General features: G+C 55.4%; 9 protein-coding genes and 5 non-coding genes across 15 annotated transcripts; 8 read left to right on the forward strand and 6 right to left on the reverse strand.

Moving 5' to 3' along the window:
• The first annotated feature begins 37 nt into the window (after positions 1-37).
• Positions 38-2,568, forward strand: LOC117645378 (uncharacterized protein C3orf38 homolog). Its single transcript, XM_034385525.1, has 4 exons — positions 38-321; positions 457-782; positions 863-1,144; positions 1,232-2,568. The coding sequence occupies exons 1-4, from the start codon at positions 195-197 to the stop codon at positions 1,565-1,567; spliced, it is 1,071 nt and encodes a 356-aa protein (XP_034241416.1). The 5' UTR covers positions 38-194; the 3' UTR covers positions 1,568-2,568.
• A 31-nt stretch (positions 2,569-2,599) lies between these two features.
• Positions 2,600-3,591, reverse strand: LOC117644712 (WAS/WASL-interacting protein family member 1-like). The gene is made up of 4 exons (XM_034384325.1): positions 3,369-3,591; positions 3,146-3,297; positions 2,967-3,091; positions 2,600-2,888 (listed from the first exon to the last, which is right to left on the reverse strand). Exons 1-4 carry the CDS (start codon positions 3,589-3,591, stop codon positions 2,696-2,698), a joined length of 693 nt encoding a protein of 230 aa, XP_034240216.1. The 3' UTR covers positions 2,600-2,695.
• Positions 3,592-4,038: 447 nt separating this feature from the next.
• LOC117645373 (transient receptor potential cation channel subfamily V member 6) lies at positions 4,039-16,480 on the reverse strand. Its single transcript, XM_034385520.1, has 11 exons — positions 16,130-16,480; positions 7,169-7,297; positions 6,891-7,097; positions 6,704-6,803; positions 5,959-6,621; positions 5,775-5,890; positions 5,462-5,701; positions 5,229-5,380; positions 4,947-5,163; positions 4,308-4,877; positions 4,039-4,231 (listed from the first exon to the last, which is right to left on the reverse strand). The coding sequence occupies exons 2-11, from the start codon at positions 7,250-7,252 to the stop codon at positions 4,076-4,078; spliced, it is 2,505 nt and encodes an 834-aa protein (XP_034241411.1). The 5' UTR covers positions 7,253-7,297; positions 16,130-16,480; the 3' UTR covers positions 4,039-4,075.
• On the reverse strand, positions 7,623-7,693 carry Trnag-gcc. The gene has a single exon. It is a non-coding gene; the product is annotated as a tRNA-Gly (tRNA).
• Positions 8,380-12,195, forward strand: LOC117645374 (cilia- and flagella-associated protein 100-like). Its single transcript, XM_034385521.1, has 7 exons — positions 8,380-8,510; positions 8,593-8,794; positions 8,923-9,363; positions 10,621-10,941; positions 11,019-11,312; positions 11,399-11,653; positions 11,746-12,195. The coding sequence occupies exons 1-7, from the start codon at positions 8,380-8,382 to the stop codon at positions 12,094-12,096; spliced, it is 1,995 nt and encodes a 664-aa protein (XP_034241412.1). The 3' UTR covers positions 12,097-12,195.
• On the forward strand, positions 9,538-9,609 carry Trnaa-ugc. The gene has a single exon. It is a non-coding gene; the product is annotated as a tRNA-Ala (tRNA).
• Trnag-gcc lies at positions 9,969-10,039 on the forward strand. The gene has a single exon. It is a non-coding gene; the product is annotated as a tRNA-Gly (tRNA).
• Trnaa-ugc lies at positions 10,106-10,177 on the reverse strand. The gene has a single exon. It is a non-coding gene; the product is annotated as a tRNA-Ala (tRNA).
• Positions 10,391-10,462, forward strand: Trnaa-ugc. Its single transcript has one exon. It is a non-coding gene; the product is annotated as a tRNA-Ala (tRNA).
• On the reverse strand, positions 12,287-14,226 carry LOC117645377. The gene is made up of 4 exons (XM_034385524.1): positions 13,985-14,226; positions 13,779-13,886; positions 13,323-13,609; positions 12,287-13,237 (listed from the first exon to the last, which is right to left on the reverse strand). Exons 2-4 carry the CDS (start codon positions 13,831-13,833, stop codon positions 12,446-12,448), a joined length of 1,134 nt encoding a protein of 377 aa, XP_034241415.1. The 5' UTR covers positions 13,834-13,886; positions 13,985-14,226; the 3' UTR covers positions 12,287-12,445.
• On the forward strand, positions 14,428-15,468 carry LOC117645381. 2 transcript variants are annotated; one of them, XM_034385530.1, is made up of 2 exons: positions 14,428-14,608; positions 14,676-15,468. In XM_034385530.1, the coding sequence occupies exon 2, from the start codon at positions 14,729-14,731 to the stop codon at positions 15,104-15,106; it is 378 nt and encodes a 125-aa protein (XP_034241421.1). In that variant the 5' UTR covers positions 14,428-14,608; positions 14,676-14,728; the 3' UTR covers positions 15,107-15,468. The 2 variants fall into 2 exon arrangements, with proteins under 2 accessions (XP_034241421.1, XP_034241420.1); XM_034385529.1 differs by having other exon boundaries at positions 14,449-14,608; positions 14,696-15,468.
• Positions 15,802-20,195, forward strand: LOC117645380. The gene is made up of 5 exons (XM_034385528.1): positions 15,802-15,951; positions 18,649-18,872; positions 18,941-19,114; positions 19,204-19,354; positions 19,443-20,195. Exons 1-5 carry the CDS (start codon positions 15,939-15,941, stop codon positions 19,451-19,453), a joined length of 573 nt encoding a protein of 190 aa, XP_034241419.1. The 5' UTR covers positions 15,802-15,938; the 3' UTR covers positions 19,454-20,195.
• A 182-nt stretch (positions 20,196-20,377) lies between these two features.
• Positions 20,378-22,216, forward strand: LOC117645162 (syntaxin-18). Its single transcript, XM_034385145.1, is given in 7 exon segments — positions 20,378-20,530; positions 20,604-20,665; positions 20,750-20,906; positions 20,909-20,961; positions 21,035-21,238; positions 21,326-21,772; positions 21,859-22,216. Coding segments are annotated over 5 exon segments (1,062 nt in total). The 5' UTR covers positions 20,378-20,530; positions 20,604-20,665; positions 20,750-20,800; the 3' UTR covers positions 22,111-22,216.
• A 1-nt stretch (position 22,217) lies between these two features.
• Positions 22,218-23,160, reverse strand: LOC117645163 (protein singles bar). The gene is made up of 4 exons (XM_034385146.1): positions 23,078-23,160; positions 22,829-23,011; positions 22,612-22,749; positions 22,218-22,531 (listed from the first exon to the last, which is right to left on the reverse strand). The coding sequence occupies exons 1-4, from the start codon at positions 23,096-23,098 to the stop codon at positions 22,451-22,453; spliced, it is 423 nt and encodes a 140-aa protein (XP_034241037.1). The 5' UTR covers positions 23,099-23,160; the 3' UTR covers positions 22,218-22,450.
• Positions 23,161-25,303: the final 2,143 nt, after the last annotated feature.

A 25,303-nucleotide genomic window follows, 5' to 3' on the forward strand; every position in this document is an offset into this window, starting at 1 on the left:
CACGTAACCCAACTAAACGAACCCCTCTAACTTCTAGCATCTCTAGGGCGGCGTTAGTCTTGAGAATTTCTACAGGGCGGAGCAGGATGAAAAGAAAAGGCTACGACGTTGAAAATCTACGGGAGGAAAAACGGAACGGAGACGACAATTTTTGCCTCTGATGACGCATATGTGTATTCCCTCCTCTAGTTACGATGTCACACCTCACTGAAAACGAACAGCAGTTCATGAAGGAATTCCTCAAATTAATGAGCGATGAAAATGTTCAAGCCTTAATGTCCACTGTCACTCGCCGAATGGTGAAAGCAGACAGCAGAGAGGGTATGTATTTGTTTTTTGTTTACTATGTTGAGCTTTGGTTATGCACCAATCTCTTCACTATATTTTAACTTGAAATTGCATCCTGCTGCCTAATGGCAACTCTAACAGTCTAGTTTCTTTGCTTTCTGTTTGCAGCCTGTGTTGAAGCAATTCTTTTGCATTCAGCGTCTCTCGATGAATTCTTGAAACGCCAGAAAGTGACCAAGGAAAATTTATTTAAGTACCTGAATGAAAGGAAAATATCAGTTCCTAACACTGACAAAGCAGCACTAGAGCTGCAAATTAAGGAACTTGTCAGTAAGGGAAGCCTTAACCATGCCCCCACCCATCGAAGTACGGGAAAAGATGTAGTTCCGACATCACCTTGGGGAGTGGCTGAACATGTAAACAACCCAATTGCACCGATGCAGATAACAAATCATCATCCCTTTGGTGATCAAAATCTTCCTAGTGCTGCACAGGTTTGCTATTTTATTAATTATATGTATCTTACCTAAATGTTCTATTGACTTTATCATATGACTTCATTTTTTGTTTGCAGCTTTACCTAGCAGCTACATCAGCCACAAAAATTACCGTGCAGGAAAGAGTTACCACAACAACTTATAGTCAAGTGAGTGGTGTGAGTATTTTCAGCAGTATGCCTGAGCCAGTTCCAAGAGATTCAGCTATAATTAGCGAATTTGCGAACTGGTTCTACAAGCGAGTCAATCAGCCTGGGGGACTAGTCCCTGACGACTTCTGGCCGGATGCAAATATTAATCTTATAGTGAAACGTAAAGCTGACTCAGATTACAAAGCTGCACAGGGTGGAGCAAATGTTGTAAGTTGCCCATCATACTGTATTCTCTATGGCTAAATGTGCTAATATACTGTAATAATAATAATTTTTTTCTTTTTCATTTTTCAGTCTGCCTTGTTGAATCAAATCTTGGTGGAGCACCAGTTGTTCTTAAATCCTAACACAAGTCCAGAAGGCATCTGGGGCAGAGGAAATGTTAGTGGTCTTTTATTAGTTCTGGTCTGTGGTACTTTGCATCAACGACCAGCTGCAACTCGCCCAACTCTTTCTGTTTGTGATAGCCCCCTGGGTGTATTTGAAAACTTATTCTTACTAGCTCAAGATCCTTGCGCTGAAGACAACTGGAAAATAAAAACATTAGAGGTCATATTGCGAAGTAATCCTCACATTCAGCAACCTCCCACAGTAGCGGATTCAGAACTTGCAAAAACCATTAGATTATAAGGTTTGTCTGTTGTTTCTTTTTAAGAAGATTAAAGAATCAGTTTTGTGCACAGAAATGATTTTGTTTACAACTCTTTGACTTGTCTTCCTTAGTCAATTTTCAAATCAATCCCTGTGGTCTTCTTTATTTTATGTGTCAAACTTTTCTTTAATGTAAATAGTTTTTTGCATGTTCCTCCTTTGCTGTATTAAATAGTCTTGACTTGTTATTTCTTGTGTTGCCTGTGCTTGTTCTGTTAGTTGGTTATTTTAAAAGTTGGAGTAAAAATATTTCTAGACATAAACTCTTTCTTTTTAGCTTGGACCATTTTTCAAATTTTTTTGAGTAGAAGAACAAGTAGAGGGTTTTGAGCTCTTTTAGAGTTGTAAGTCTGATATCTTCTGAAACTGATTGAATAATTCAAAACTGTGATGTCTAGGACTAAAGTTGATTAAGTTTTGCAGAACCACTTTTTTTTCTCACCTCAAGATGCATCACAAGTTTGCTAAAAAGTTTGTTTTTTGTTTGCTTTTTATAAATGAGTGCTGATTTATCTTATTTTTTGTCCTACCTGCTCTGTGTAATGAAATCGAACCAGGGAAAGTCATTTTTTAAAATATCAATTTTGCAGAAGTCGGGCCTTGACATTTATTTGAATACTATGAGTAATGGTCACTGTAAGTGCCATTGAAACTGATACATTGAAGTGTTAAGGATGATAGATTTGTGATATTGTTAGGTTTTTATACTTATTTACTTGCACAGTTTGGCAATGCCAGTTGATTCTTCCCATTGTTTTCGGGCAGAAGAAATTCTTAAAAATCAATGTCTGCTTGTGTGCTGCGCAACCAAGGTGTTTCGACACCAGAGCTTTATTGTGTTTAAAAACAACAATGTCTCTGATGCATAGTATGTGAGCAAAGTGTAAATCTTTGTGAAGTACCACTGTACTTGAAAAGTAAACAAACTTATGTACCAGCGTTGATTATGAGTGGAACATTTAATAAATGAGAATATTCTACAGTGTCTTTATTTGTATTGTCCTTGAGATTCCAAGACCTTCATAGCATAACTTCGAATGTCAATAAAAAAAGGAAAACGAAAGAGAAACAACCAAAAGAATTGCTTGGGTTTCGAACCCGGGACCCTTACATGCTGTCGTGCTCGCCCTGGTCCCAGGCGAGCAGCGCGTTCATGGGTTCGATGCCACGCACGCTCCAGGGCTCCAGGGGGTCTTGGCTGTCGCCGCTGCCGCTGCCACTCCCGCTCAGGGGGTTGTCGCTGGCCTTGGGGCCGGCCGACGCGCCCCTCCTGGGGGGAGCGTCCGAGGACGGCGCCACCCTGCCACAGGGAGTCGGACAGTGGTTCAAGAAGAGACACAAAGCAAAGTAGGCGAAAGCAAAGGAATCCGCGGCCGACCTGTTCGGCTTGGCCGTCTTCGGCCTGTGCTTGTGTCGGTGCTTCTTGCCGTTGCCGCCGGGTGCTGGCTCTGCCTGCTGCTGCGGTGGTGGCTGCGGAGGCTGCTGCTTGTGCTGCGGGGCCGGCTGGGCGGGGGGCTGGGGCGCCAGGGGCGGGATGATGAAGGGGGCGGCGGGCACGGCGGGCGCGGCGCACGGACTGCCCGCGTCGAACGAGGACGCCGTCGACGAGGAGTAGCCGTCGTCCAGGTGCAGCCGCAGCCCGCCGCCCTCCCTGGACACAGCGGAGCGGGCGCGGCGGAGGCGCGCCACGCGGCCCAGCAGCGGACCCTCTGCGCCAACAAGACCGACCGTCACCTCTAGTACAGCACCAGTGTCCGCGCAGGCTACCGCCAAAACTCACCTCCGAAGTCGTCGCTGTCGCTGATGTCCAGGGTGACGGGCTGCTTGTGGTCGGCGAGGGAGCGCGCGGCGCGGCCTCCCGGCACCAACCGCCCCATGGCGAAGCCCATCTCCTCGGCGGTCACCTCCTCCAAGTGGTCCGTGTCCGCGGCCCTGCGCGCCAGCGCGGCCAGGTGCTCCTGGCTGTAGCTGTGGACGTCGGCCACCAGCACCAGCTCTCGCATCGGGTCGTCGGGGCCCTGGCCCTGGCCCTGGCCGCCCTGGCTGGCCTGGCCGGCGAGCTGGCTCGGCAGCGCCGCGTTCACGGCCAGGGGGTTGCCGTCAGACGCCCCGGTGCCCGGGTAGGGCGGCGGCGGCGTCGTGGGCACCACGCCGAGGGCTGGAGGCAACAGGGTGGTCCAATGTTTCAAGTTCAAACAGGGAGTGGGCTCGGGTACAGAGAGCCGACTTGGATTTAGCCAACCTGGTGCAGCGGGCGCTCCCGGCGGCGCGGGGGCCGCGGCCCGCACCGCCACGGGGTGCACGGAGTGCACGGGGTTCATCTGGGGCGGCACGCCATTCATGACCACGCCCGGCTTGGCGGCGGGCGCGCCGGGGAGCGGCGCTGGACCCGCCCCTGGAGGCCGAGCCCCGCCGGGGGCAGCTCCTGGGGCAGCTCCTGGGGCAGCACCGGGGGCAGCGGCGGGGGCAGGGCCGGGGGTGGTTCCGTCAGGGAGGCTGAGGTCGTTGGAGAAGGCCAGCATGTCCATGGCGGCGGTGAGGGCGCCGAAGCCCTGGCCCTCCGGCTTGGGGCCGCCGTCCAGGGGACGCACGTCCACCGCCATGGAGGCGTCCATCGCGAAGGGGTCCGCCGCCACCAGGGCGCTGCAAGCGGACAAGCAGGGCCTCGTCATGTACACTTGGTGACACCTTTCGCAGGCTGCCCCCACGCGGCACTCACGTGAGGTCGCTGACGCCGCCGAGGCCCGCCTTGGCGCCCTTCTTGGTCTTGACGGGCGTGGAGATGGACGCGCGGCCCCACATGATACGGCGCAGCTGCTCGCCGGACATGCCGCGCTTGCGCAGCTCGTTGATGGTCACCTTGCCCACCCTCTGAACAGAGAACCGTTTCAGTGCCTCGCCCCGAGTCCCTGGCGATGCTGGATGATAAGAAACGTGCCTTCCAGTTGCAGACGGCGCCCTTGCGCTGCTTGGCCCTGGTCTTGGACTTGCTCTTGATGACCAGCACGCCGCGCTGCTCCGTGGCGGGGTCGTCGCTCGGCCCCAGGCTCATGGAGTACTCCTGCAGGTAGTGGTGCGCGTCCGTCTGGTGCACGGCCCGCTCCAGCGTCACCACGATCTTGGCCCACTGCTTCATCCACTCCTTCTCGCTCTGCTCGATCACGTGCGCGTACGTGTTGCCCATCATGGCGATCAGCATGTTGAGCAGCAGGATGGGCACCAGCACCATGAAGATGGCGAACACGGTCTTGCTGAGCGCGGGGTACGTCGTGTTGCTCAGGTCCGGGTACTGCACAACAAAAAGTTCGATTAGTGCTATGCAGTCGGCTGGAACGCAGCTGGAGGAACTTGCACGCACGTTGTAGTCGCCGAGGGTGATCTGGAAGAGGGCCATCCAGGTGGCGGCGTACGAGTCATACTGCGAGTTCTTGACGCCGGGGAAGCCCTTGTACAGGAAGTAGAAGGACTGCGAGAAGCCGAAGAGCACCACGGTGTAGATCATGCCGAAGGTGAGCATGTCGCCGGTGATCATGGAGTACACCATGGTGACGAACGGCCCGGTGAGGCGAACCGCCCTGCAAGGCAGCGAGCATGAAGCCAGGCACACTATACTGACGCCGACGGACGGTTGGATACGTACCCTGCGAAGAACATGAGTAGGAACCAGGACCCAGGCACCGCGAACAGGAGGATGGCCTCCTCCGTCTTGTGGTCGCCGTTGATGCGGAACGGGATGCACAGCAGGATCATGAAGTTGGACACGAGGAAGATGGCCTTGGCCGGGGCGTTGCCCTGGAACAAAACAAAGCGGCACTCGGGATTCGAACCTGCGACCTGGCACTCCACCTGCTGGTGTTCAACGAGGTGACCTACGAGCTGCTTGAGGAAGGACGACAGCCCCTGGTTCTTGATCTCGCCGCCCTGCTGCAGCAGCAGGTAGGACATGATGTTGCAGAGCGTGCCCACCTCGAAGCTCGCCCTCAGCACGGCGGTGACGTCCCACTCCTCCTCGACGGCCACGTCGCTGGCCTTGCGCTCGGGCCGCAGGTACACCGCCATGCTCAGGGTGAGCAGGTGGAGGGCCAGGATGCCCAGCCGCTTCAGGAACTGTTGCTGCAAACGGAGAGGCCGCCGTTCAGATCTACCGCAGGGCCAGCAGTCGCAAAGTGAAATTCGTCGTCCTTACCCTGGCAAACGTTTTCCACTTCTCCTCGAGGAGGCGCTGGATGATCCCTCCGTCCAGCATGTCCAGATGCTCCTCCTTGGTTCCGTTCAGGATGATGAACAGCGCCGAGTTCCAGTCTGCAAAACCAGCCACGGGGTTCAAAACGCTGCGAATTTTAATTTTTAGAACGGAAATGCGTACTCACTGGTGCGGCCGTCCGGCAGCAGGGTGTCGAGCGCGTTGAGCGGGTAGGCCGAGCAGGTGATGTTGGAGTACCGCCAGAACTCCCGGCAGCTCAGCTCCAGCATCTCCTTGAACACCTCGGCGCGGCCCAGCTTGCAGGCCAGCGTGAGCGGGGTGAGGCCGGCCTTGTTGCAGATGCCGTTCTTGGCGGGCAGGCGCGGGTGTCGCAGCGCGTAGCCGAACATGTCCAGCTTGTCGCACACCACCACCATGTGCAGGATCATGTTGCCGAACGAGTCCTGGGCGTCCGGGTTGGCGCTGCTGTCACACAGCAGGTTGTAGACGCTCTCGTTGGCGCAGCAGGCCGCCCAGGCCAGGGGGTACTCGCCCAGGTAGGCGAGGCCCTCGTAGTCCGTGTGCTTCTTGGCGCGCGCCAGCTGCTGGTCGCGCGGCAGGAAGAAGCTGCCGATGGCGCGCTGCATCACGTTGGCGCCCGCGTCCACCAGGTCCTGCACCAGCTCGTTGTTGGCGTACGCGATGGCCAGGTGCAGCCCGCTGGCGCCCAGGTACTCCTCGCCCTCCACCACGTCCAGCGCCAGCTTGGGGAAGCACTTGATGATGAGGCGCGCCAGCCGCGTGTGCAGCTTGGTGTCGCAGATGATGAGCACGTGCAGCAGGGTCTCGCCTGCGAGGAGACAACAGTGTCAACCCGTTTCCAACATCCGCGGTGCAGCCGGCCCGGGCCGAGGCCGGGGCCCGGGGCTTACCCAGGGAGCCTCGGTACTGCATCTGCCAGCACGCCTCGTGGTCCTCCCACTTGGCCAGGGGGTCGTGGGGGCTGAGGGACGCCTCGATGGGGAGCACCACCTGCCAAAACCAAAACGCGGAAACGTGAACGTCGCGCACCTAAACGAACCCACCTCTTTGCTGCGATATCCGATCTTCGATCGCGACCTGCTTGAGGTCGCGGAACTTCCAGCGCAGGTACTCGGCCCGGTTGATGACCTGGCCCTTGCCGTCGCAGTACATGAGCACGCCGAACTGCTCGCGGATCAGCTTCTCCACCTCCACCTGGCCGCCCACATTGTAGGCGTCGATCAGCTCGCCGCCGTTCTTGTAGTTGGCCAGGCGGTACAGCAGGCAGTCGTCCTCGTTGGACGCCTGGGCGGGAAACACAGCGTGTCATAGTCAGTGAGGCGTCGGCGGGGACGGGCACTGTAAACTGGGCGTACCTGCGAGATGACGCGGTCCAGCACCGAGCCGTCGTTGGCGGCGATGGGCCTTCCGCAGCTACCGCAGCCCAGGCTGTTGCCCATGGTCGTCCTGGAGGTCGTCCTGGAGGTCCTGGACGCGAGGGCATTCTTCGCGACCGACACCCGTCAGAGTGTTTGTGCACTGAAGCGGGGAGCCGGGGGAGCCAAACCCCCGCTGCGGACACCGCCGCCCCCGCGGCCCCCGCCCTTCCGGGGCTCTCGGTGCCAGGCACCACGCTGGCACGCTCGCCCCCGCGCGAGGGGGCAATGGAGGGCGCGGCATGGGGTGGCCGTGGCGGGAGAACCCCAGGCCGGAGTGCTTCGCCTTCCCCGCAAAATGACGCCTGTCTTGATGAACCGAGTTTCTGGGCTGCTGTCGCGCAGTCACCATCGTCTTTCACTGCTGCCCTTAGTTTCAGCAAACGAAAAAGATTGCATCGGCCGGGAATCGAACCCGGGCCGCCCGCGTGGCAGGCGAGCATTCTACCACTGAACCACCGATGCTTCGTATAAGCTGCAGTGACGGCGTCCCTCGACTTGCCGCGCGGCGCGAAGACGACACCGCGAGGGGCCCCGCCGGGCCGCCGGGCCGCCGATGGTGAAAGTAAAAGTGGGCGCCGGGGAGTGGGGGTGCCGATAGGGCAGGCCGGGCGGGCCGGGCAGGCCAGGCAGGGGGCATGATGGGGCACGCGGACTGCGGGCCGAACCTGCTTACACTAAAGCGCTTCGTCGCTCGGCTGCCATTGCTTTACACCGCACCGATTTTGAAACGAACGGTGGAAAGCAAAGGGACAGCCGGGGCATTCCCTCGCTCCTTCATGACCAAGGTTTCCTCGCGGCCTGAAAAGCAACAAAGCGACGCATTTGGCGTTGTTCATCCAATTTATTGAAACAAACCGCTGCCGCGGATCGCATTTCGTTTAGTGGGTGGCGAGCCAGTTGCCGTGGCAACGGCACGTGGGGCGCCTAGGGGCGCCGTGCGGGGGTGGCAGCCAGCGGCAGCCAGTGGCAGCGCGGGGCCCCTCGGGGGTCCGCGGGGCGCGTCCGTCCGGGCGCATCGCGCTGGTGCAGCCGCTCTAGTGCGTCGCGACGCCGGGCGCCGCCAACAATGCCACCTGCGCGAGGTACTGACGGCGAGCTGACGAGGCCGTGCTGACGCTGCTGACGCAAGTCAGCTCCGAGCTGACGAGATGGCCACCGAGCCCGAGGTGCGCCAGTACCTCAGGCGCCTGCGCTTCAAGCGCCGCCTGGAGGGACCGCGTCTCGACTTGCGGCCGCGGGTTCGCGCCCCGACGGTGCTGCAGAAAATTTTCAAACAGAGGTACACAATTTGTCCGGTCCTTCTTCCCCCCATGTTTGCCGTAGGGTGCCATTCATGTTTTCGCTCTTTCCTCCGTATCCAGGAACCAGAAGCGGTCCACGTACTACGTCACCAGCGGCCGGCAAGAGCCCGACGATGACGGCGGCGAGCAGAAGAAGGCCGAGGAGAAGGACAAGCCCTTCTGGGTGCCGCCGCCCGAGCACTTCGCGGCCTTCGTGGCCTTCCAGAGGGACAAGCAGCGCAAGGACCGGCAGAGGGAGCTCGCCCTCCCCGTGCACAAGAAGGTGGTTCCAATCAAGCACGAAGCCTACCAAAAGAAAAATTAAACAAACCATAAGTGGGAAAATGTCTTCGGATTCCCACGGATGTCTAAGGCAAACCCTGAAAACATGTGTGGCTGTTCTATTTTCAGCACAATGCGCACACGCGCCTCACGGCGGACCTGCTGCGCCGCCTGCACATCCCCGAGGACCCGCCGCCCGTGGAGAAGACGATGGTGGACATGGACCCCGAGTTCTACACCATGGTGGAGGGCCGGCCGAACCGCGACCGCGTCAGCGTGCGCGAGTACATCGGCCACATCCGCGACCTGGTGCGCGTCCGCCTCAAGATCGGCTACAACGAGGACGAGTGCATCCTGGTGGACGAGCAGTTTCGGCTGGAGAGCCAGCGCCTGGACCAGATCCTGGCGCAGCAGAAGCAGTACGTCGACCTGTTCGACCAGTTCCTGGCCGAAGACCACGCCGCCTCCATGGAGCTGCTCAAGAAGGCCGACCGGGCGGCCAAGGAGTCCGCCGACAAGGACTCTGAAATCAAAGTGTGGATACGGACCCTAGGGCTGATGCGCACCAAGGTGAGCTGGGCCTCGGGCCGGGCGGTTTGCGTTTCTGCTCGCTGCTGATTGGCTTATTGGAATTAGCACCGCGCGTTCGGCGGAGAGGAGGGGGAGGAGGAGAGGGGGGAAATCCACTGCGGCCGCGCCGCTTCCCGATGCTCGCGCCTGGCGGACGGCCTACATGACGCGGAAGGGGATGTAGCTCAGTGGTAGAGCGTTCGCTTTGCATGTGAAAGGCCCCGGGTTCGATCCCCGGCATCTCCACAATTTTTAAAACAAAAAATGAGGAAAAACAGGAAAAAAGTTTTTTTAAAAAACGAGATCTTACCATTGTCTTGAACTTTTTTTTTGGGGGGGGGCGCTTTCTGGAAATCAAAATCAGAAAGAAGTACTGTATCGTTTGACCGGATGCGAGATAAGAGTTGATCGCCTCATTGAGTGCCGCGTGGCCCACTAGGCCGGACGACGCAAGGGGCCAACGTGCACCAACGAGCCACTGGTTGCCCCGTCAGCAGAGCCGACCTAGTCCAACCGCTCGGGTGGGTACTCGAGTACCCGACCCACTCGACTCCGCGTCGACTTGCTGCTTGTGTTGCAAACTGACTCCCACTGAGCTATCGGAAGCATCGGTGGTTCAGTGGTAGAATGCTCGCCTGCCACGCGGGCGGCCCGGGTTCGATTCCCGGCCGATGCATCTATATTTTTTTTGCTCTACTCAAAAATATTTACAAAAACTACTGGTATTGATTTAACAAAAGAGTGGAGGTGCCGGGGATCGAACCCGGGGCCTTTCACATGCAAAGCGAACGCTCTACCACTGAGCTACACCCCCTCATACACGCTGACGTGATCGCCAGGGATTTTGGTGTGACTAGTCGGCCGCTTATCTCGGTTACTTCCACTTTCCGTTTCTGCGGTTGCTGCGGGGAACCCCAAAATCCCCAGCGGTCGCTGCTCTCGGCGCTGTCACTGTCACGCCGCCTCTGTTGAGGGTCGTTCTTCTCCCGCAGGGTTGTGGAGGAAGCGCGCCATTTGCAACAGAGGAGGGGGTGTAGCTCAGTGGTAGAGCGCTCGCTTTGCATGTGAGAAGTCCCGGGTTCAAACCCCGGCTCCTCCACCATTTTGCGCACCTGCAGCGGAGCAACTAGGGCCGGAAAATCACCGCACTGTAACCTCCAGTGGACATCAGCACGTGCTAATTAAAACTCCACCTTTTTTTAAGTTTAACGAAATGTTCCCCGAGAATACCTAGAGGTTGAAGTCTGTTTGCTGCAGGTGTACCAACTGGAGGAGAAGTGGCGGGACGCGCGCGCGCTGCAGAAGTTCCTGTACCTGGTGAGCCCCATGTCGTGGCGTCGGGAGCACGACCACCTCAACGGGTGCGTGGCCGCGGAGGGCTCGGAGGCCGCCGTCAGCGACAGGGCCGCGTCCGCCTCCTCCCCGGACGCCGTCTCCGGCAACGGGTCGGGCGACCGGCGGCACTCGGGCGCCACGCAGGCCACGCAGGCCACGCAGGCCACGCAGCAGTCGCTGCTGAGTCGGGACCAGCTGGACCGCGCCGCGTCCCTGCAGGACATCATCGACACCTTCGTCGAGGTAAAGTAGGTCGAGTTTATCCCCAGCCTGCGGCCCTGCGGGCCGCGGCACTTGCCTGACAGGGCGCGCGTGTCCAGGAGACGAAAGCCAGCCACCAGCCCAAGCTGTACTTCACGGAGCCCGAGCAGCTCGTCAAGGTGTTCCGGTCGCTGGCGGCGCAGAGCCTGGCCTCGCTGCTGCACATCGAGCAGCTGCGGCTGCCGCTGGAGGCGCTGCAGGCCGGCGTGGCGCAGGCCAAGCAGCGCGTCGAGCAGGAGCTCCGGGTGCTGGAGGAGCAGGTGGAGGACCTGGAGAAGGACATCGCGTGGGAGGAGGACCGCGTCAACCAGCTGCAGACGCACGCCGACCTCATCATCTCCACGGTGTACAAGGTGAGCGTCGCCGCCGCGTCGCTTTGGGCGCGGAGCTCGGCGCGGAGGGCCGCTGGACGCTTTCAACAACGCACTCTGCGCCGCAGGACATCCTGACGGGCAGGGACAGCTCCAACGTGCTGACGCTGCGCGTGTGGGTGGAGGACCTGTACGAGCGCTGCGTCGCGCCCAACGACTCGCACCTCAACTCGTACCAGATGATGTGCGCGGTGGAGCGCGCCGTGGCCGCCGAGCTGCTGGCGCTGGACTACCTGGACCAGGGCCACGTCAAGCGCGCCCGCAAGCACGTCTACGTCGAGGAGCGCCTGCAGACCCGGAGCGCCAACGACGCGCAGAGGAAGGTGCGTCTAGTCTCGAGGCGGCCGCTGGGGTGTTCGTTCTGTCAGGAAGCTCATTTCACCTCACCCTGGTCCTTTCCTTTCCTCGGCCGCAGCTTCAGCAACTGGAGCAGCTGGTGTACCGCATGGAGCGCGCTCTGGAGCCGCCGCCGCCGCGAGGACGGCGTCGACTCGTGTTCCGGTCCGAGCCGCCCGAGCCGAAAAAGCCGCCGCCACCGCCACCCGAGAAGCTGAGCGAGGCCGAGCTGGACCGCAGGGCCTTCTTCGCGGACTGCAGCGAGGAGCTGGCGGACCGCCTGAGCAAGCTCACCTCCCCCGTGCCGCGGAGCCTGGCCAGCCTCGCCACCCGCGGCAGGGACTCCGCCTCCGCGCACAGCCTGGCTGCGCAGACGGGCGACTACGCCAAGGACGTCGTGTGGTCCGTCACCAAGCACTCGGGGAAATAACGGTGACGGGGCAGCTATGGCTCACTTCAGTAACTAACCCACCCTTCGATCAAATAGTATTCTAAGAATCTCCAAGCCGGATTTGAGAGAGACCTTGGTTGAATGTGAAGAAGTGTAGACAGATTTACATGTATATCTTATTTATTAAAACAATTTACATTTATAAAATTTAATTTAAAAAAAGAAAATGTTGATCCAAAAAATTGTTTGTACTGCAGTTCAGTGGGACAAAAATATCACATTTACAATCTTTCTTTCACAGATCACACAATAATGAAAGTACAGGGATATATTTTTAAGAATGGCTATGGAAGGAAATGCATTATTGATGACAAAGAAAATCGTTGCTCTAAGTATCAGTTTCACTGCTTTCGTACAGACTTTCAAGCTGGTTATGAACCGTATTAGAGAGAACAGTATTTGGAGTTTCACAGAGTGTTCGAGTCCGAACTGTAGTGGGAGTTTTCAGACACTTAAATTGAGATTTCATGTCAGAGAACATTGAAATTGATTTGCGAGTATTTCCTGCACAAACATTGACATTCTCTTTATCATCACTCAGAGCTATTTTATCATCATTCTGACATGCTTCAGATTTTGAAAGCACATTGTTGAATTCAGAGTGTGAATCTACTTTCAAAGTCAACTTCTCCACTAATATATTCATTTGGCTCATGACAGAATTCATTTGTTCCATGGCTGAAGTTGTCTTCTGGCAAGACAGTTTAACAGCTTGCATAAGGCTTCTTTGATCCATGATAAAAAGTTTCATTTGTTCCGCAAGTTCGGCATTCACAGACGTACTTGACGATGCAGGCACAATACTTTTTGACTTCCGGTTGTGATGAGGAGTTGACGTTAGTGCAGCAATTTCCTCCTCTTCAAATGCAGCAGTTGAATTCAATTCAGCTGAAGTCCTTTTAGTCTTCTCAGTAGTACAGATTTTGGGTTTGGGTATCTTAGTCTCACCTAAATCTGATAATGACTGTATACAACTACCAAAGGTCTTGTTGGAAACTGATGTATTACACTTCTTTGGCCCATTGTCAGTTATAGCTTCATCAGATTTCTTCAAAACTTGAGATGTACTGACAGGACAAACTGGCTCAGATGAAGTGGAAGCAACAACTGGTTTCAGGACCTGAAATATTGCCAAAGATTAAAATCTGAACAAGCAGAAAGCAAATGATGAGATGTAAATTATGATAAAATATGAGGAATCTTACTTGTATGGTGACATCATCAGAACTTTCATTGATGGTTTGGCCAAGCAACGAGACTCCATCCATCACCGAAACATCATGCGTTGCTTTGCCTGAAATGCTGACTCTGCCCGTTGCTTTGCCTGAAAGGCTGACTCTGCCCGATAAACTGATTCGTGAGCGAGGAGGCACGTATCCTGAAGTGCTGAATCTTGGCGGCTTAACAGGCATGGACTTTCGAGACGAATTGCCTGTGAAGTGAAGTTGTCGAGGCATAATGGGTTTCTTCTCAGCTGCAGATTCAGCCACTCCTGTAACGCACATTTAATGACATGTAAATTTCTCTGGTAGGATAGGTGATTGTTCAACAAAAACGAAGAACCTCCTCGCCACATGAGTGGTAAACAATGGTTGATAGTGCATATAAAAATGAAGTAAAACTTTTTGTAGAGCAAGGAAAGAAGCAAATAAATGACTCACGGTATTCGAACAGTTCGCACGGGCGCACGGGAGCCACGTTTGATCGGCGCTTCATGGCTAGCTACAAATATTGAACCTGGTTGGGGCACCGGTGCGGCGACGAAAGATCTAAAATTGTGACAGAAAAAACAAAAGATAAGGCAACGTTCACAGAAAGGCCTAGCCGTAGGAGACTCCCGTTCACGTGCACAGAAGTTTGGACTCACTTTCTTCACCGTTGACAGACAAATCTGCAGAAACAACACCGAAAATATTCTTAACCGCCCGTTCAAACGAACAGCTGATAACAGACAACTGACAACAGAGTGGGGCAGGCCTGTCGCCTGTTGCGCTTGCACAAACCAAAACTTCTTTCGTAAAGTAGGTGATCAAAACATGATTATGAGTCCCCGTCGATAGATGGGATAGTTTTCAAGCAAACAATTTCGGTCTGGTCAAGCAGAAAACGTTTCTTGTATTTTGTACACTGAGGACCACTCGAAAGTTTTGTCTTGTAGACATTGTGATGCGTTCCAGTGTTGGCTAATGTGGAGTTTTTAGTACAGTCACGGAACTCAGCTGCTTTATCACTGTTTAGTTGAATGTTCCTTCTCTAAATCTCAAAAACTTCTGACTCGGTTGCAAGTTAATTAATTTTTTTATTAATTAAAATTTCAAATTGAGTTTTTTTTTTCCTTTTCGTTTAATTGATAAAACCTCCAGCGCCACTAGCGCTTACAGTCCGTTGCGGCCACTTTGCAAAGCTGACCGGTCGCGGTCTTTCACTCTCGCTCTCTTTTGTAGTCTGCAGAGTGCAGTCTGCTATCATTTTATCAATAAACACTCCATTGGTAAGTACGGCCGAAAAAATAAACTGACAGGCAACTCGATCTATGACTTAATCAATGTTTAGTAAAGTGCGCATATTGTCATTGCAGTGTTGTGCCTATACGAGGTCTAAAGAGGTTATAATGTCCTGCCAAGAAGATATCACCAAGAAAGAGGAAGAGCTATCTACTACATCAGATGAATTCGGTAATTGTGCCTCCAGTCAGGAGAGCGAGGACGGGCTTCTGGCCTGCTCCACCGATGCGGTCCATCCCCGGATGTCCGCCACCGCCCGGCAGGAGGCCCTCAAGAAACCATTTTACTGTCAGATTTGCGAGTCAGATTTTAGCGTCTTAAAAGATCATTATCATAAACATATATCCACAGAACACTGCCAGTATTGTAATGGTCTTGTATATAGATATGTGATAAAAAATACTCAAGTAGAAAAGATTTATCATACTTGTTCATCCAGTAGTGCCTTACCGGACATAATCCCAGACGCTAACATGAATCTTTAAATCTTGATCTCCTTAGATTCTAAAAAGCATTGCTGGTGATTCCGAACAACTGGTGATGTCTGATTTTGTATGAACACATTGGTGATCACTGAGCTACTTACATGTTCCTGGACATGCATTGAATATTTTCATTTTCATCATGTCATTGTGATTTGTGATCAATTGTGTCTTTTGCTGCATATTTTTGTGCACTACATTTTCTTATGAGGTTTTTTTATACTTTTGTACTTTTTCATAATCATGTTATTTATTAATTTAATTTTTGTATGGCATTTAAATGACAGTGATTGTTTCGCACTCTAACTTCACTGACTGTATTTTTTAAAAAATGCTCTACCTCAAATAAACTTGTCAATCACTCATTTGTGTTTTGTTGTTTTCTCGGAATCCCACTTTTCCCATTGGTAGTGTCTGAACACTTGCTATGGCATTCCCTGGTGACGTTTCAGAATTCGGACAAGAAGTAAAGCACAATTAGGACCGCCATTCTCTGGATCCCTCTGGATCCCATGGACACCACGGTGCACACTGTAAGTGACTTACATACACTCGAAACTTGTGCGGACCAAATTTCCAGCCAACTGTTCCAGTTTGGCCGCGCTGGCCGGCAGTGTGGAGGGAGGGACGGTGTTCTCAGGGGGAGGGGGAGGGGGCGACCTTCGCGAGGCGCGGCTCGCCCGGCTCGTCGGGTCCCGGGCAGCGCGGCGCGGCGCCACACACAGTCACAGTTCCGCGTCGAGCGTCGCGAGGTCTAGCACGGTCAGGTTCGCCGCCGCCGCCACCGAAAGGAAGCGTAGTTGACACCCAGGACCGTCTTCTCCACCTCCTCACCATGTTCGGAAACGGTAAGGCTGCAGTGCTGCGTCGCACCGCCGCGCCCCGCCCTGCAGCACGATGACGTAGTTGTCACCTGGACGCCAACGTCGACTTGGCCCAGGTCGTGACATTTCGCCCGCCCCCCTCGGGGCGCCCCTGGGGCCTAGCCCGGCCTAGCCTCACGCCCGGGGCTCGCTGCCTGCCCACCTGTCGGAACGAAATTGGCGCGCGGCGTCCTTGGCGGTCTAGTCCGCGTCCAGGACCGCGTAGACCCAGGCCGTAAAAGCAGCCGCCGCGTCCCTGGATCTGGCTGGAGCGGCGGCCCGGAACCGGGGAGCCAGGCAGGCAGTAAGGCGCGGCCGTGGCTCAACCGGTCGATGGCGGACGGTGGATCGGTTGGATTGGACGTCGCCGACGTCGCCGATGATGCAGCGCGCTTGGAATGCGACCCGCCAACACGTCCAGCTGCACGCGTCGCGTCGGCACAATCAAAGTCTTATTCTGGGGCCAGGGCGGCCAGGGCCTCTGCTGCCAGATGGCACATCTCACGCTGTCTCACGCCCAGCCGCGCGCCAAAAAACAACATCGGAATCCCGAAAAGCGCGCGTCCCCCGGCCGGGATCGAACCCACGCCCGATCCCGCGCCGACGCGTTGACCTGGATAGGCCCGGAAGTGCGTGGCGACGGCGGGACGCTTGTCTCTCCCTTCTCCCTTGTCTAGCCCCGCCCCAAACCCCCAAACGCCACCCCGCTCCCGCCGCGCGCCCCTGACCTTGGCGCAGCGCGTAGCCTGGCCAGCCTGGCCTAGCCATGGCGCAGCGAAGGCCGGCCTGCACTACGACGTGCTGGCAGGGGGCCTGCCTGCCCGACTGACTGACCGCCTGCCGCAGGACCTGAGGCGCCACGGCGAGGCGCCACGGCGAGGCGCCAAAACACGACCGTGTCATCTTGTCACGACAGTCCGTCTGTCGTCTCGATGTCTTTCAACCATTCCACCTGTCCGTCTGTTTACCTTCCTGTCCACCACATGTCCATTCCGTCATTCCGCCCGCCCGCCTGTCTTTCTGTCTGTCTGTCTGTCTGTCTGTCTGTCTGTCTGTCTGTCTGTCTGTCTGTCTGTCTGTCTGTCTGTCTGTCTGTCTGTCTGTCTGTCTGTCTGTCTGTCTGTCGGTCTGTCTGTCCGTCCGTCGTTCGGCCGTTCCCACCTGCGGCCCGCCTGCCGGTCGTTCCGCCGTGGTTCCGCCCAGCTCATTGCGCGCTCGTTGTTTCAAAAAGTGCTCGCGGTAATGGCGTGTCGCTGTCCGTGTCCGTGGACAGCGTCCGTGACGGCGGCACACTGGCGGCACTCGTGACTCACCGCGTCCATCGATTTCCAGCCGGACTAGGCCAGCCTGGGGCTTCCCTCCTCCCCCGCCCCGCGGGGCGGAAAGGAAGGGCTGACACGCGGTCAGCGCTACCGAGTGTGTGCTTTTTGCAGTGACCCTGCTCGGCCCCGCCGTGGCCCTGATTCCCCGGCCCGGCAACAACGCGTTGATAAAGTCTTCCCAATCCCCGCAAACACGAATCCGCCGTGCAATGAGTATCTTTGCCTGCTGCTTCACGTCGTTCGGCACCGCGCCGTGTGGAACGCGAGCGAAATTCCTGGCCGGCTCGTGGACGACTCGTGGTGACTGCAGTGACGGCAGTGACGGCACTCCAATTGGTTGTGACGGAGCTCCAATTGGGCGGGGGCTCGCTGGGCCGCCACACGTCACGGCAGTCACGGCCGTCACAGCCTGCGGCGCGCACTCCGCCGTGAGGTGACGGCACGTGACGGCGAGCGCCTGGAGGCTAGGCCGCGGGGCGGCACCGCTGCTCGGCAGGCTTGCCTACCCTCTCTTCGGCGGGCGCTTCCTCTCCAGCGGAAACTGGGCGCATTCTGTTTCCAGGGCGGATTCGCAGTGTTTTGAACGCAGGCTGGGGCCTTCCGTCTCCCTCGCACTCACGAACAGTCCACGAGGTGAGACGAGGACAGAGCGACGGAGGCACAGTGGGCCAGAAGACCGGCGGAGGCGGCCAAAATTCTCAGTGCGTTTTGAGCAGAGTCGCTGTACAGGACTGGAACCGAACGTGTGACCCCACCAATGGATTCCTCGTTCGGAGAGCAATCCATTGGTGGGGTCACACGTTCGGTTCGAGTCCTGTTTAGCGACTCTGCAGCTCAAAACGCGTCCAGAGTTTTGGTCGCCGCCACCGGTCTTCTGGCCCACTGTGCCGCGCCGCGCGCCGCTCCGCAGTCACTGATCTCATCGGATCACGCCCGCAGATTATCCGGCGGTCCACCGCCTGCACACTGAGTCCGCGCGCCGCCTGAGTGCGAGAGAGACAGAGCGACGACACCGCGAGAGAGGTGGCGTGGGCGGCGAAGCGGCGTGCCTTGCCTTCCTCGCGGTGCTCGCGGTGCGGCGTGGGGAGTGGGTATGGCCGGTATGGCCTCGACACTACTCATCCCAGCGCCAACTGACCCCGCCCCGCCCCGCCCCGCCCCGCCCGCCCCCCCCCGCCCCGCCCCGCCCCGCCCCGCCCCGGCCCGCCCCGCCATGTGCGTCGCGGGCCCACAGCACGCTACCGTCGCGGTGCTCGTACTGCTCGTCCCGGCCACACCCTCGCCAAGCCTACGACCCCTGATGGTGGATGGCTGCTGATGAGGGGTTTTGCACAGTGTAACGATGTCCCTCTGCCCACAGCGTTCAAGAGCCTCGGCAACAAGGCGAGTGAGCTGTTCGAGCGCAAGAAGCACGAGGTGGAGGACCTGGCGCACCAGAAGCAGAAGGAGGCGGCCGACATGCTGGCCGAGCAGGCGCACAAGACCCAGGAGTCGCTCACCAAGACCGTGCACGACGTGGAGGGCATCGCCTCCTCCACAGCCGCGGAGGCCAGCAAGGCCGCCACCGACGCCCTGGACCGCGAGGTGAGTGTCTGTCTCTCGTCGGGAGGGACACTGTTGAGCTGGGCCCACTAACGACCTCTCTCCCGCAGGTCAACAAGGCCAGCGAGCTGATGCAGTCCGGCATGAAGATGGCCGAGACGGCGGTGGACACGGGCGTCAAGACGGTGGAGGGCGTCGTGGACGCGGGCGTCAAGACCGTCGAGCACACCGTGGACACGGGGCTGCGGACCGCGGAGGGCGCCATCGACAGCACCGTCAACACGGTCAGTCCAAGGGTCGCGGGTTCGAATCCACCCGGAACCTCTTTTTTTCGCCCAGATTCTTTATATTTTTTTTTAAATCCTTGCTGCAGGTGAACCAACAAGTGGACCAAAAGCTGAAGCAGGCCAACCAGTTCGTGGACCAGAAGCGCACCGACATCACGCAGGCCGTGGAGGGCACTGCCGCCAACGTCCACCAGGGCACCGACCTGCTGGCCAAGGGTGCCTCAGGCCTCCTCAGCTGTGAGTCACTCCACCACAAAAAAAAAAAACAACACACCAAGACTTTCTCTCTGAATTTATTGTTTTTTTTCTGTGCGTTTTTCCGCAGTCAAGCCATGAGGGGTGCCTGCTAGAGCTGCTGGTCCATTAGCAGCCAGGTAGCGGCGTCGCTCGAGACCAGAGAGGACGCCGCGCGCCTCGCCACGCCTCGCCTCGCCTGTACAGCTTCTGCCCGTGATGCTTCCCCGACTGACCCAGGGCGAGTCCTGTCATCCTGTCGTCCCCCAAAGGTGCCGAGTCCTGGACTCACTGGACTCACCACTCACCGCGCCTTTGCCAAGCATGCCAGGACACTTCCACCCGCCTCCACCCGGAAGAAAATACACAGAAACCAAATATGCCTCCGAAAACGTCAAGACATTCCAGAGTGATATTTTATTTCCCCCCTTTTTTCTTCTTTTTATGTTTTTTTTTCAAATGTTTGTAGAAATACGGCCTACTAGCTTTTTGCTGCTGTGGTTTGAGTGAACGCACATCTCGCTATCGCAAGACAATTTTACGGTGTAGCTTCCCGCCAACAGCCAACTCAGTGGTTTTGAAGCCCGCTCGTGGGGCGAAAGCTTTGTGTGATTTTTTGCGTTCGTGTGGATAAAATAAGAGAAATGATCTGTGACGTCCCAAGCGCTCTCCTCAGAGTGATGAAAGATCCAAGAACTGTGACAAGTAAAAAATAAAAGAATAGGAAGAAAGCCTTCTGAAACGTCCTAAAAGAGGATCAATGTGCTTAGAGCTTTCTTCAGATATATTTTATGTCATACATGTTAATTTTTGATATGAAATAAATAAAGTGTTGATACAATCGGTTTGTTGTATGCTTCTGGAATCCATTCACACTTCTCAAAAGCATGAGTATGGCCGCATGCATTTATTTGAAGGTTTCTATGGCCAAACCTGGCTGAGCTACCCAAAATTATGCCAGAACTACATTCAACTTGAGAAGAACAAAAGAGCAGCGAAACAAATGAAAAATAAAACAACGCAATGACACTGTAGTATGAGAAACCTACAGGTCAGAACCCATGACTTTTCGTCGTCGTGTTTACATGGGTGTCACTTTTGTGAAATACGTGTAGATCCATCCAAAAACTTCGTGACTTTCGCTCGAGAGCATGTCATTTACTCATATTTTGTCTAAAGGTAAAACTGACAAAAAGCCGACACCACACTTTGCATGATTACTGTTTAAACCGCAACAAACACTCGACTTCAGGTTAGGGGATAGCCGACAGTGGAGGCTTGTTCAAGATGTTATGATTGTTGTCTGTAATTGAGGTAAATATTTTATAATTTCATTTAAGTACTTTAAAACAAATAATGTTTTTGATTTTAATGTTCTTTGATTTGTTTTGTCTCTAGTAGGATTCTGAGGTCCTCTACTTGGGCTTGCTTTGTCAATCTATCGGAAAAATGGATATCACGGTCTTATTTAAGGCCTGTGTGAAGACTGTGCGTGTACGCAACAAAGCTCTGGGAATAACAACAGCAGATCAGGACAAGAATAGAATATTAACATCAATGCTGCCAAAAAATCACTGTTTGGAACTAAATCCAAGGAAATTGCAACGCAGGTACAGTGCTTACCACATTCTTATCATTTGTTTTTGTTGTGTAGGAGCTGTTATGTACTTTTGATGGTTTCAGATTTCCAGACTGAGGGATTTTCTACTAGAACACCGGAAAGGTTACTTACAACTTAACAGTTACCTCTCTGATGGTCCTCAATTGTCTGATATTGAAAGGGACAAAATTGATGCTGGAGCTCAAAGAATTATGAAAACCTGTTCAGCTTTGATTCATGATTTTAGAAGGCAAACTGCAATCACCGATGTGCCAAGCCAACTTATGGTAAGAGTCAAAAAATGGCTTGTAAATGTATTTTGCTTTATGCCTTAATAATTTTTAATTGTTAATAAATGGGTGTTGCCTCCACAGGAACATCAACAATCTGTGATAGACCTCTTGGAATCATATTTAAAAAGTGTCTGTCACATTTACACAGAGCTTCACATGACACGAATGAAAAGAATCATGGATTCCCAAAAGATGTCCCGATTAGAAGGAGATGCGAGTTACACAAATGTATCAAAAGAAGTGACCGATATAAGATTTAGAAAAATATCTGACCAATCAACTGGTAGTTTTATAAAGGAAGACTCATTATCTGATGGAAGATCCAATGATGGAGATGTCAACACTGAAGACAGGCCGGAGAAAAATTTAGACAATAGTGCAGCACTTATTGCAGCGAGATCAGCCGCACTAGCTGAGCTGGCAGCTCCTTTTGCGATGGAAGATGATCAACTGTCAGCAGAGGAGCTTCAAATGTTTGAGTCAGAAAATGCTCATCTCTACAATGAGCTAAACAGTTTGTCAGATGAGGTGAGAAATTTTCTTGATGTTTTCTATGTTTCCATTTTTATTAAATTATAAATTATTGTTAACCTTTGTACTTTTCTTTTTATTAGGTGCGTCAAATCGAACGCAAAGTAGTCAAGATTGCCGAGTTACAGGAAGTTTTCACTGAGAAGGTTCTGCAGCAAGAGCAAGATGTTGAGCGGATATCTAGCATGGTTGTTGGAGCAACTGAAAATGTTCGAGATGCAAATACCCAAATCCGCCAAGCTATTCAACGAAATGCTGGACTTCGTGTTTATATCCTGTTCTTCTTGTTGGTTATGTCCTTCTCGTTGCTTTTCCTTGATTGGTACAATGATTAACTTCCACCTTGTTGTTTTATTTGTGTTTGGAGATATGGGAAATGAATTGTTAAGATAAATGTCAAATGATTTATTTAATGCAGAATAGAAAGAGTTGACTAGTGAACTTTGGTTATTATTCTGGGATCAACATTTGTTGAATAAGGAATTAAATGAGTTTTATATTTTATAAACATGCTATGTTACTAGCTGATTATTATTAAAAATATTAGTAAACTTGTAAAATTAGTTCGATATCCTTAAATTAGGTATTTACTTATCACAGAATGAATCTTACTTTATACAACAGAAATGCATTGGGTGGCCAGTCTTTGGCAAGTCTTGTACAGGAGAAAGGAACTTAGCGGCGAGATCTTCCATAATGCTTTAGAGCGTACACAGTATCTAAACTATGCAATGCAGCTAGAAAATAGCCCAGCCACTGAAAATGAAAGACAAAGTTGTTGAAATCTATTCAGAGGTAGAACGTTTTTGAAATGGCAGTGAGCATTGGTTCCTTACATAAGATGTCACGATGGCTGGGTAGGTGTAAGCTTCCAGATCATTTTTGTACGGCTCCAAGTAGATCGACGTTGCTACATGTAGGTAGGACGACTGGCTGGCATACAGCCCCACAGCTGTCGCATGGAAAGCGATTTCCTGTGAGCATCATTAAAGCCCTTAATCCTTATTTGCTATTAAAGAGATGCGACTCTGCTAGGAAAGCGCAGTGACTTACAAAGAGAGAGGCTCTAAGGAGGGCGACACTCTTGGTGGACAGCAGGGCCACTGCCAGGAGGAGGCTGCAGCCCAGCGCGCCGCCTGCCGTGGCCAGGAAGAAGGAGGGCATGGCGCTGCCCAGCGTGGCGGCCACCCTCAGCGCGTAGCGCCCCACCAGCCAGTTGCACAGCCAGGACAGGGCCTGGGGAAGAAGGCTGCCGGTGACGACGTGTTCCACTCCACTGTCAGTCCGCTCCGCTCCACTCACCAGCTGGGCCAGCCTGAGCATGCCGGGCAGGGTGCGGACGTACTGCAGGTTGAGGCAGCAGCAGCAGCAGCCGCAGCAGCAGCAGGCCGACAGGCAGCTCTTGCAGAGGCCGCTGTCGCCGCCGCCACTGCTGGCCATGTCGGGCCAGCGGATGGCGCTGTCGCGGTGAAGGTCGCGCCGCGCCCTGGCCGCCCTGGAGTCCCTGGAGTCCCTGGAGTCCCTGGACCGCGGCCGCTCGGCCCAGCGCATCACGCTGTCCAGGAAGTCCAGCCTGCCCGAGGACCGGTCCTTGCCGCGTCCGTGGCCGCGTCCGTGGCTACGCCCATGGCCGTAGCTGCCGCGGCGCAAGGTGCCTCGCAGGCTGCTCAGGGACATGAGGGAGGGCAGCCGCGGCCGCAGTCTGTGGTGGCGCCGGGGCGGCGGCGGGGGAGCGTCTGCAGCGGGAGGAGCCAGTCAGTGGCGTAGAAACGCTCAAACTCGGAGCCATCGAACTATTTCTTAAAAATTTGCCGTTGATGTGAAACGCTCAAAACACTATAAAATCACTATATTAATAGAAAAGAAATATTTTTTTGGATGTACTCCATAACAGCAAAAGTGTCCCTGCAATTTAACATGTCGCCGGCCAGTCACGGCACAGCTCTGAGTTACCCACGCTGCCCCGCATTTACTCGAATTTGCGTCACTTTTCCGCGGGGTCGCGTGGAGCCCTGCCGCGCTGCGTGTGCCCGCTGCGACCGGCCAGTCAGTCTCGGTCGGTCTGGCCAAGCCCAGGCCAAGCCCAGAGACCTCCGGCCCGGCCGGCCTGACTTCGGACAACGGCCATCGTCTGCTCCGGCGCGTCGGCCCGGAGCCGCGGAGCACGGAGCACCGCGGAGCCCCTTGCAGTGGGCAGGCAGGCAACCCGCCACGCTGGCGTGTCCGGCGGGCGGGTGCAGCACTCCGGGGGCTCTGACGCAACAGTGAGCAACACTCTGGTCGGGTGCTTTCTGCTTTCGCTCTCAGATCTAGATTGCGGGGTGAGTCGAGGCCCTCAGAGCACCGTTCAACGTCTGAACTGTACGGTGCGCGGGCCGGGGGGCGGTCTTTAAGGCCTTCAGAATCAAGAAAGATTTTCGAAGGACCTCAAGGATAAACTCGAGTAGCGTGAGGGCACGTGCCTGCCCGTGAGGGGACGCGGAGACAGGGAGCCGTACCTTTGGACACCATGGCGGGGCGGGCTCGGCGATGCTGGCGGGTCCACGACGGCGACCTGCAACGCGTGAGGGCGGACACGGGACGGCGCGCTCGCGTGCGCGGCACACGACTGCGGCGGCGACGCACGGCCACGCACGGCGACGCACGGCAGGCACGCGGCAAGTCGAGGCCGGTCGCCGCCGGCGCCCCCGGCAAGTGCACCACGCCGACGGCCGAAGCGCGTCTCCGTCGCACTCGTGCGCCGCCGAAGGGCTCAGGGCCCGAAGGGTGCCGAAGGGGCGTTCGGCTGGCACGCGTCCCGCACGCGAGGGGCGCGTCACGGGCACGCGGCGGCCCTGGCCTTCCAGTGTCGGGGTCGAAATAGGGTCGCAGTGTAGCGTAACTAGCCGGCTGTGGGTTAGGTTAGGTTAGTCATGTTGGACCTGGGTCCAGCGACAACCCGGACCCCCGAACCTGGCCGCCGAAACAAAGAGGGATAACTCGACGACAGCGGAAAGCAAAAAGCTCGCGTTGCGCTGCGAGCCCGCCTGTCAGGGCCAAACGGCTACAATGCAGGATTACCATACCGCGCGCTGTGCGTCGCAGCGGATCGGGAATCTGAATCGACTGAAAAACGGATTTGTGCCGAGAGTCCGCGCCGCGCGACGATCCGTATGTCGGAAGAAGCTGATTTCCTGTCCCCCTCCCCCTGAAATGGTCGTCCCCGGCGGCGGCTAGGCTGCAGCACCCTACCCCGGATGCACCTTCGCCCGGCTCGACCAGAGGCCGCCCCCCCGCAGAGCGCCGATGCGGCTGCGACGCGCGACGCGTAGCGACGCGGGTTCAATCCCCCGCCACGTGTATTTTTAGGGATGCTGTGTCTCCCGCGTTGCACGGGGCGACGACGACACCGCCGCCGTCCGCACGCACCGACACTGGCGCAGTGGCGGCCTCGCGCGGCCGCGGCCCGAAGCTGCGCTAGAAGAGCGCGATGGGTTGCCTGCCCTGCCCTGCCCGGCGGGCGCGGCGTTTCCACGCGTTTCCACTCGT

Source organism: Thrips palmi, unplaced genomic scaffold, assembly GCF_012932325.1.
Source record: "Thrips palmi isolate BJ-2018 unplaced genomic scaffold, TpBJ-2018v1 HiC_scaffold_18, whole genome shotgun sequence".
NCBI lineage: Eukaryota > Metazoa > Arthropoda > Insecta > Thysanoptera > Thripidae > Thrips > Thrips palmi.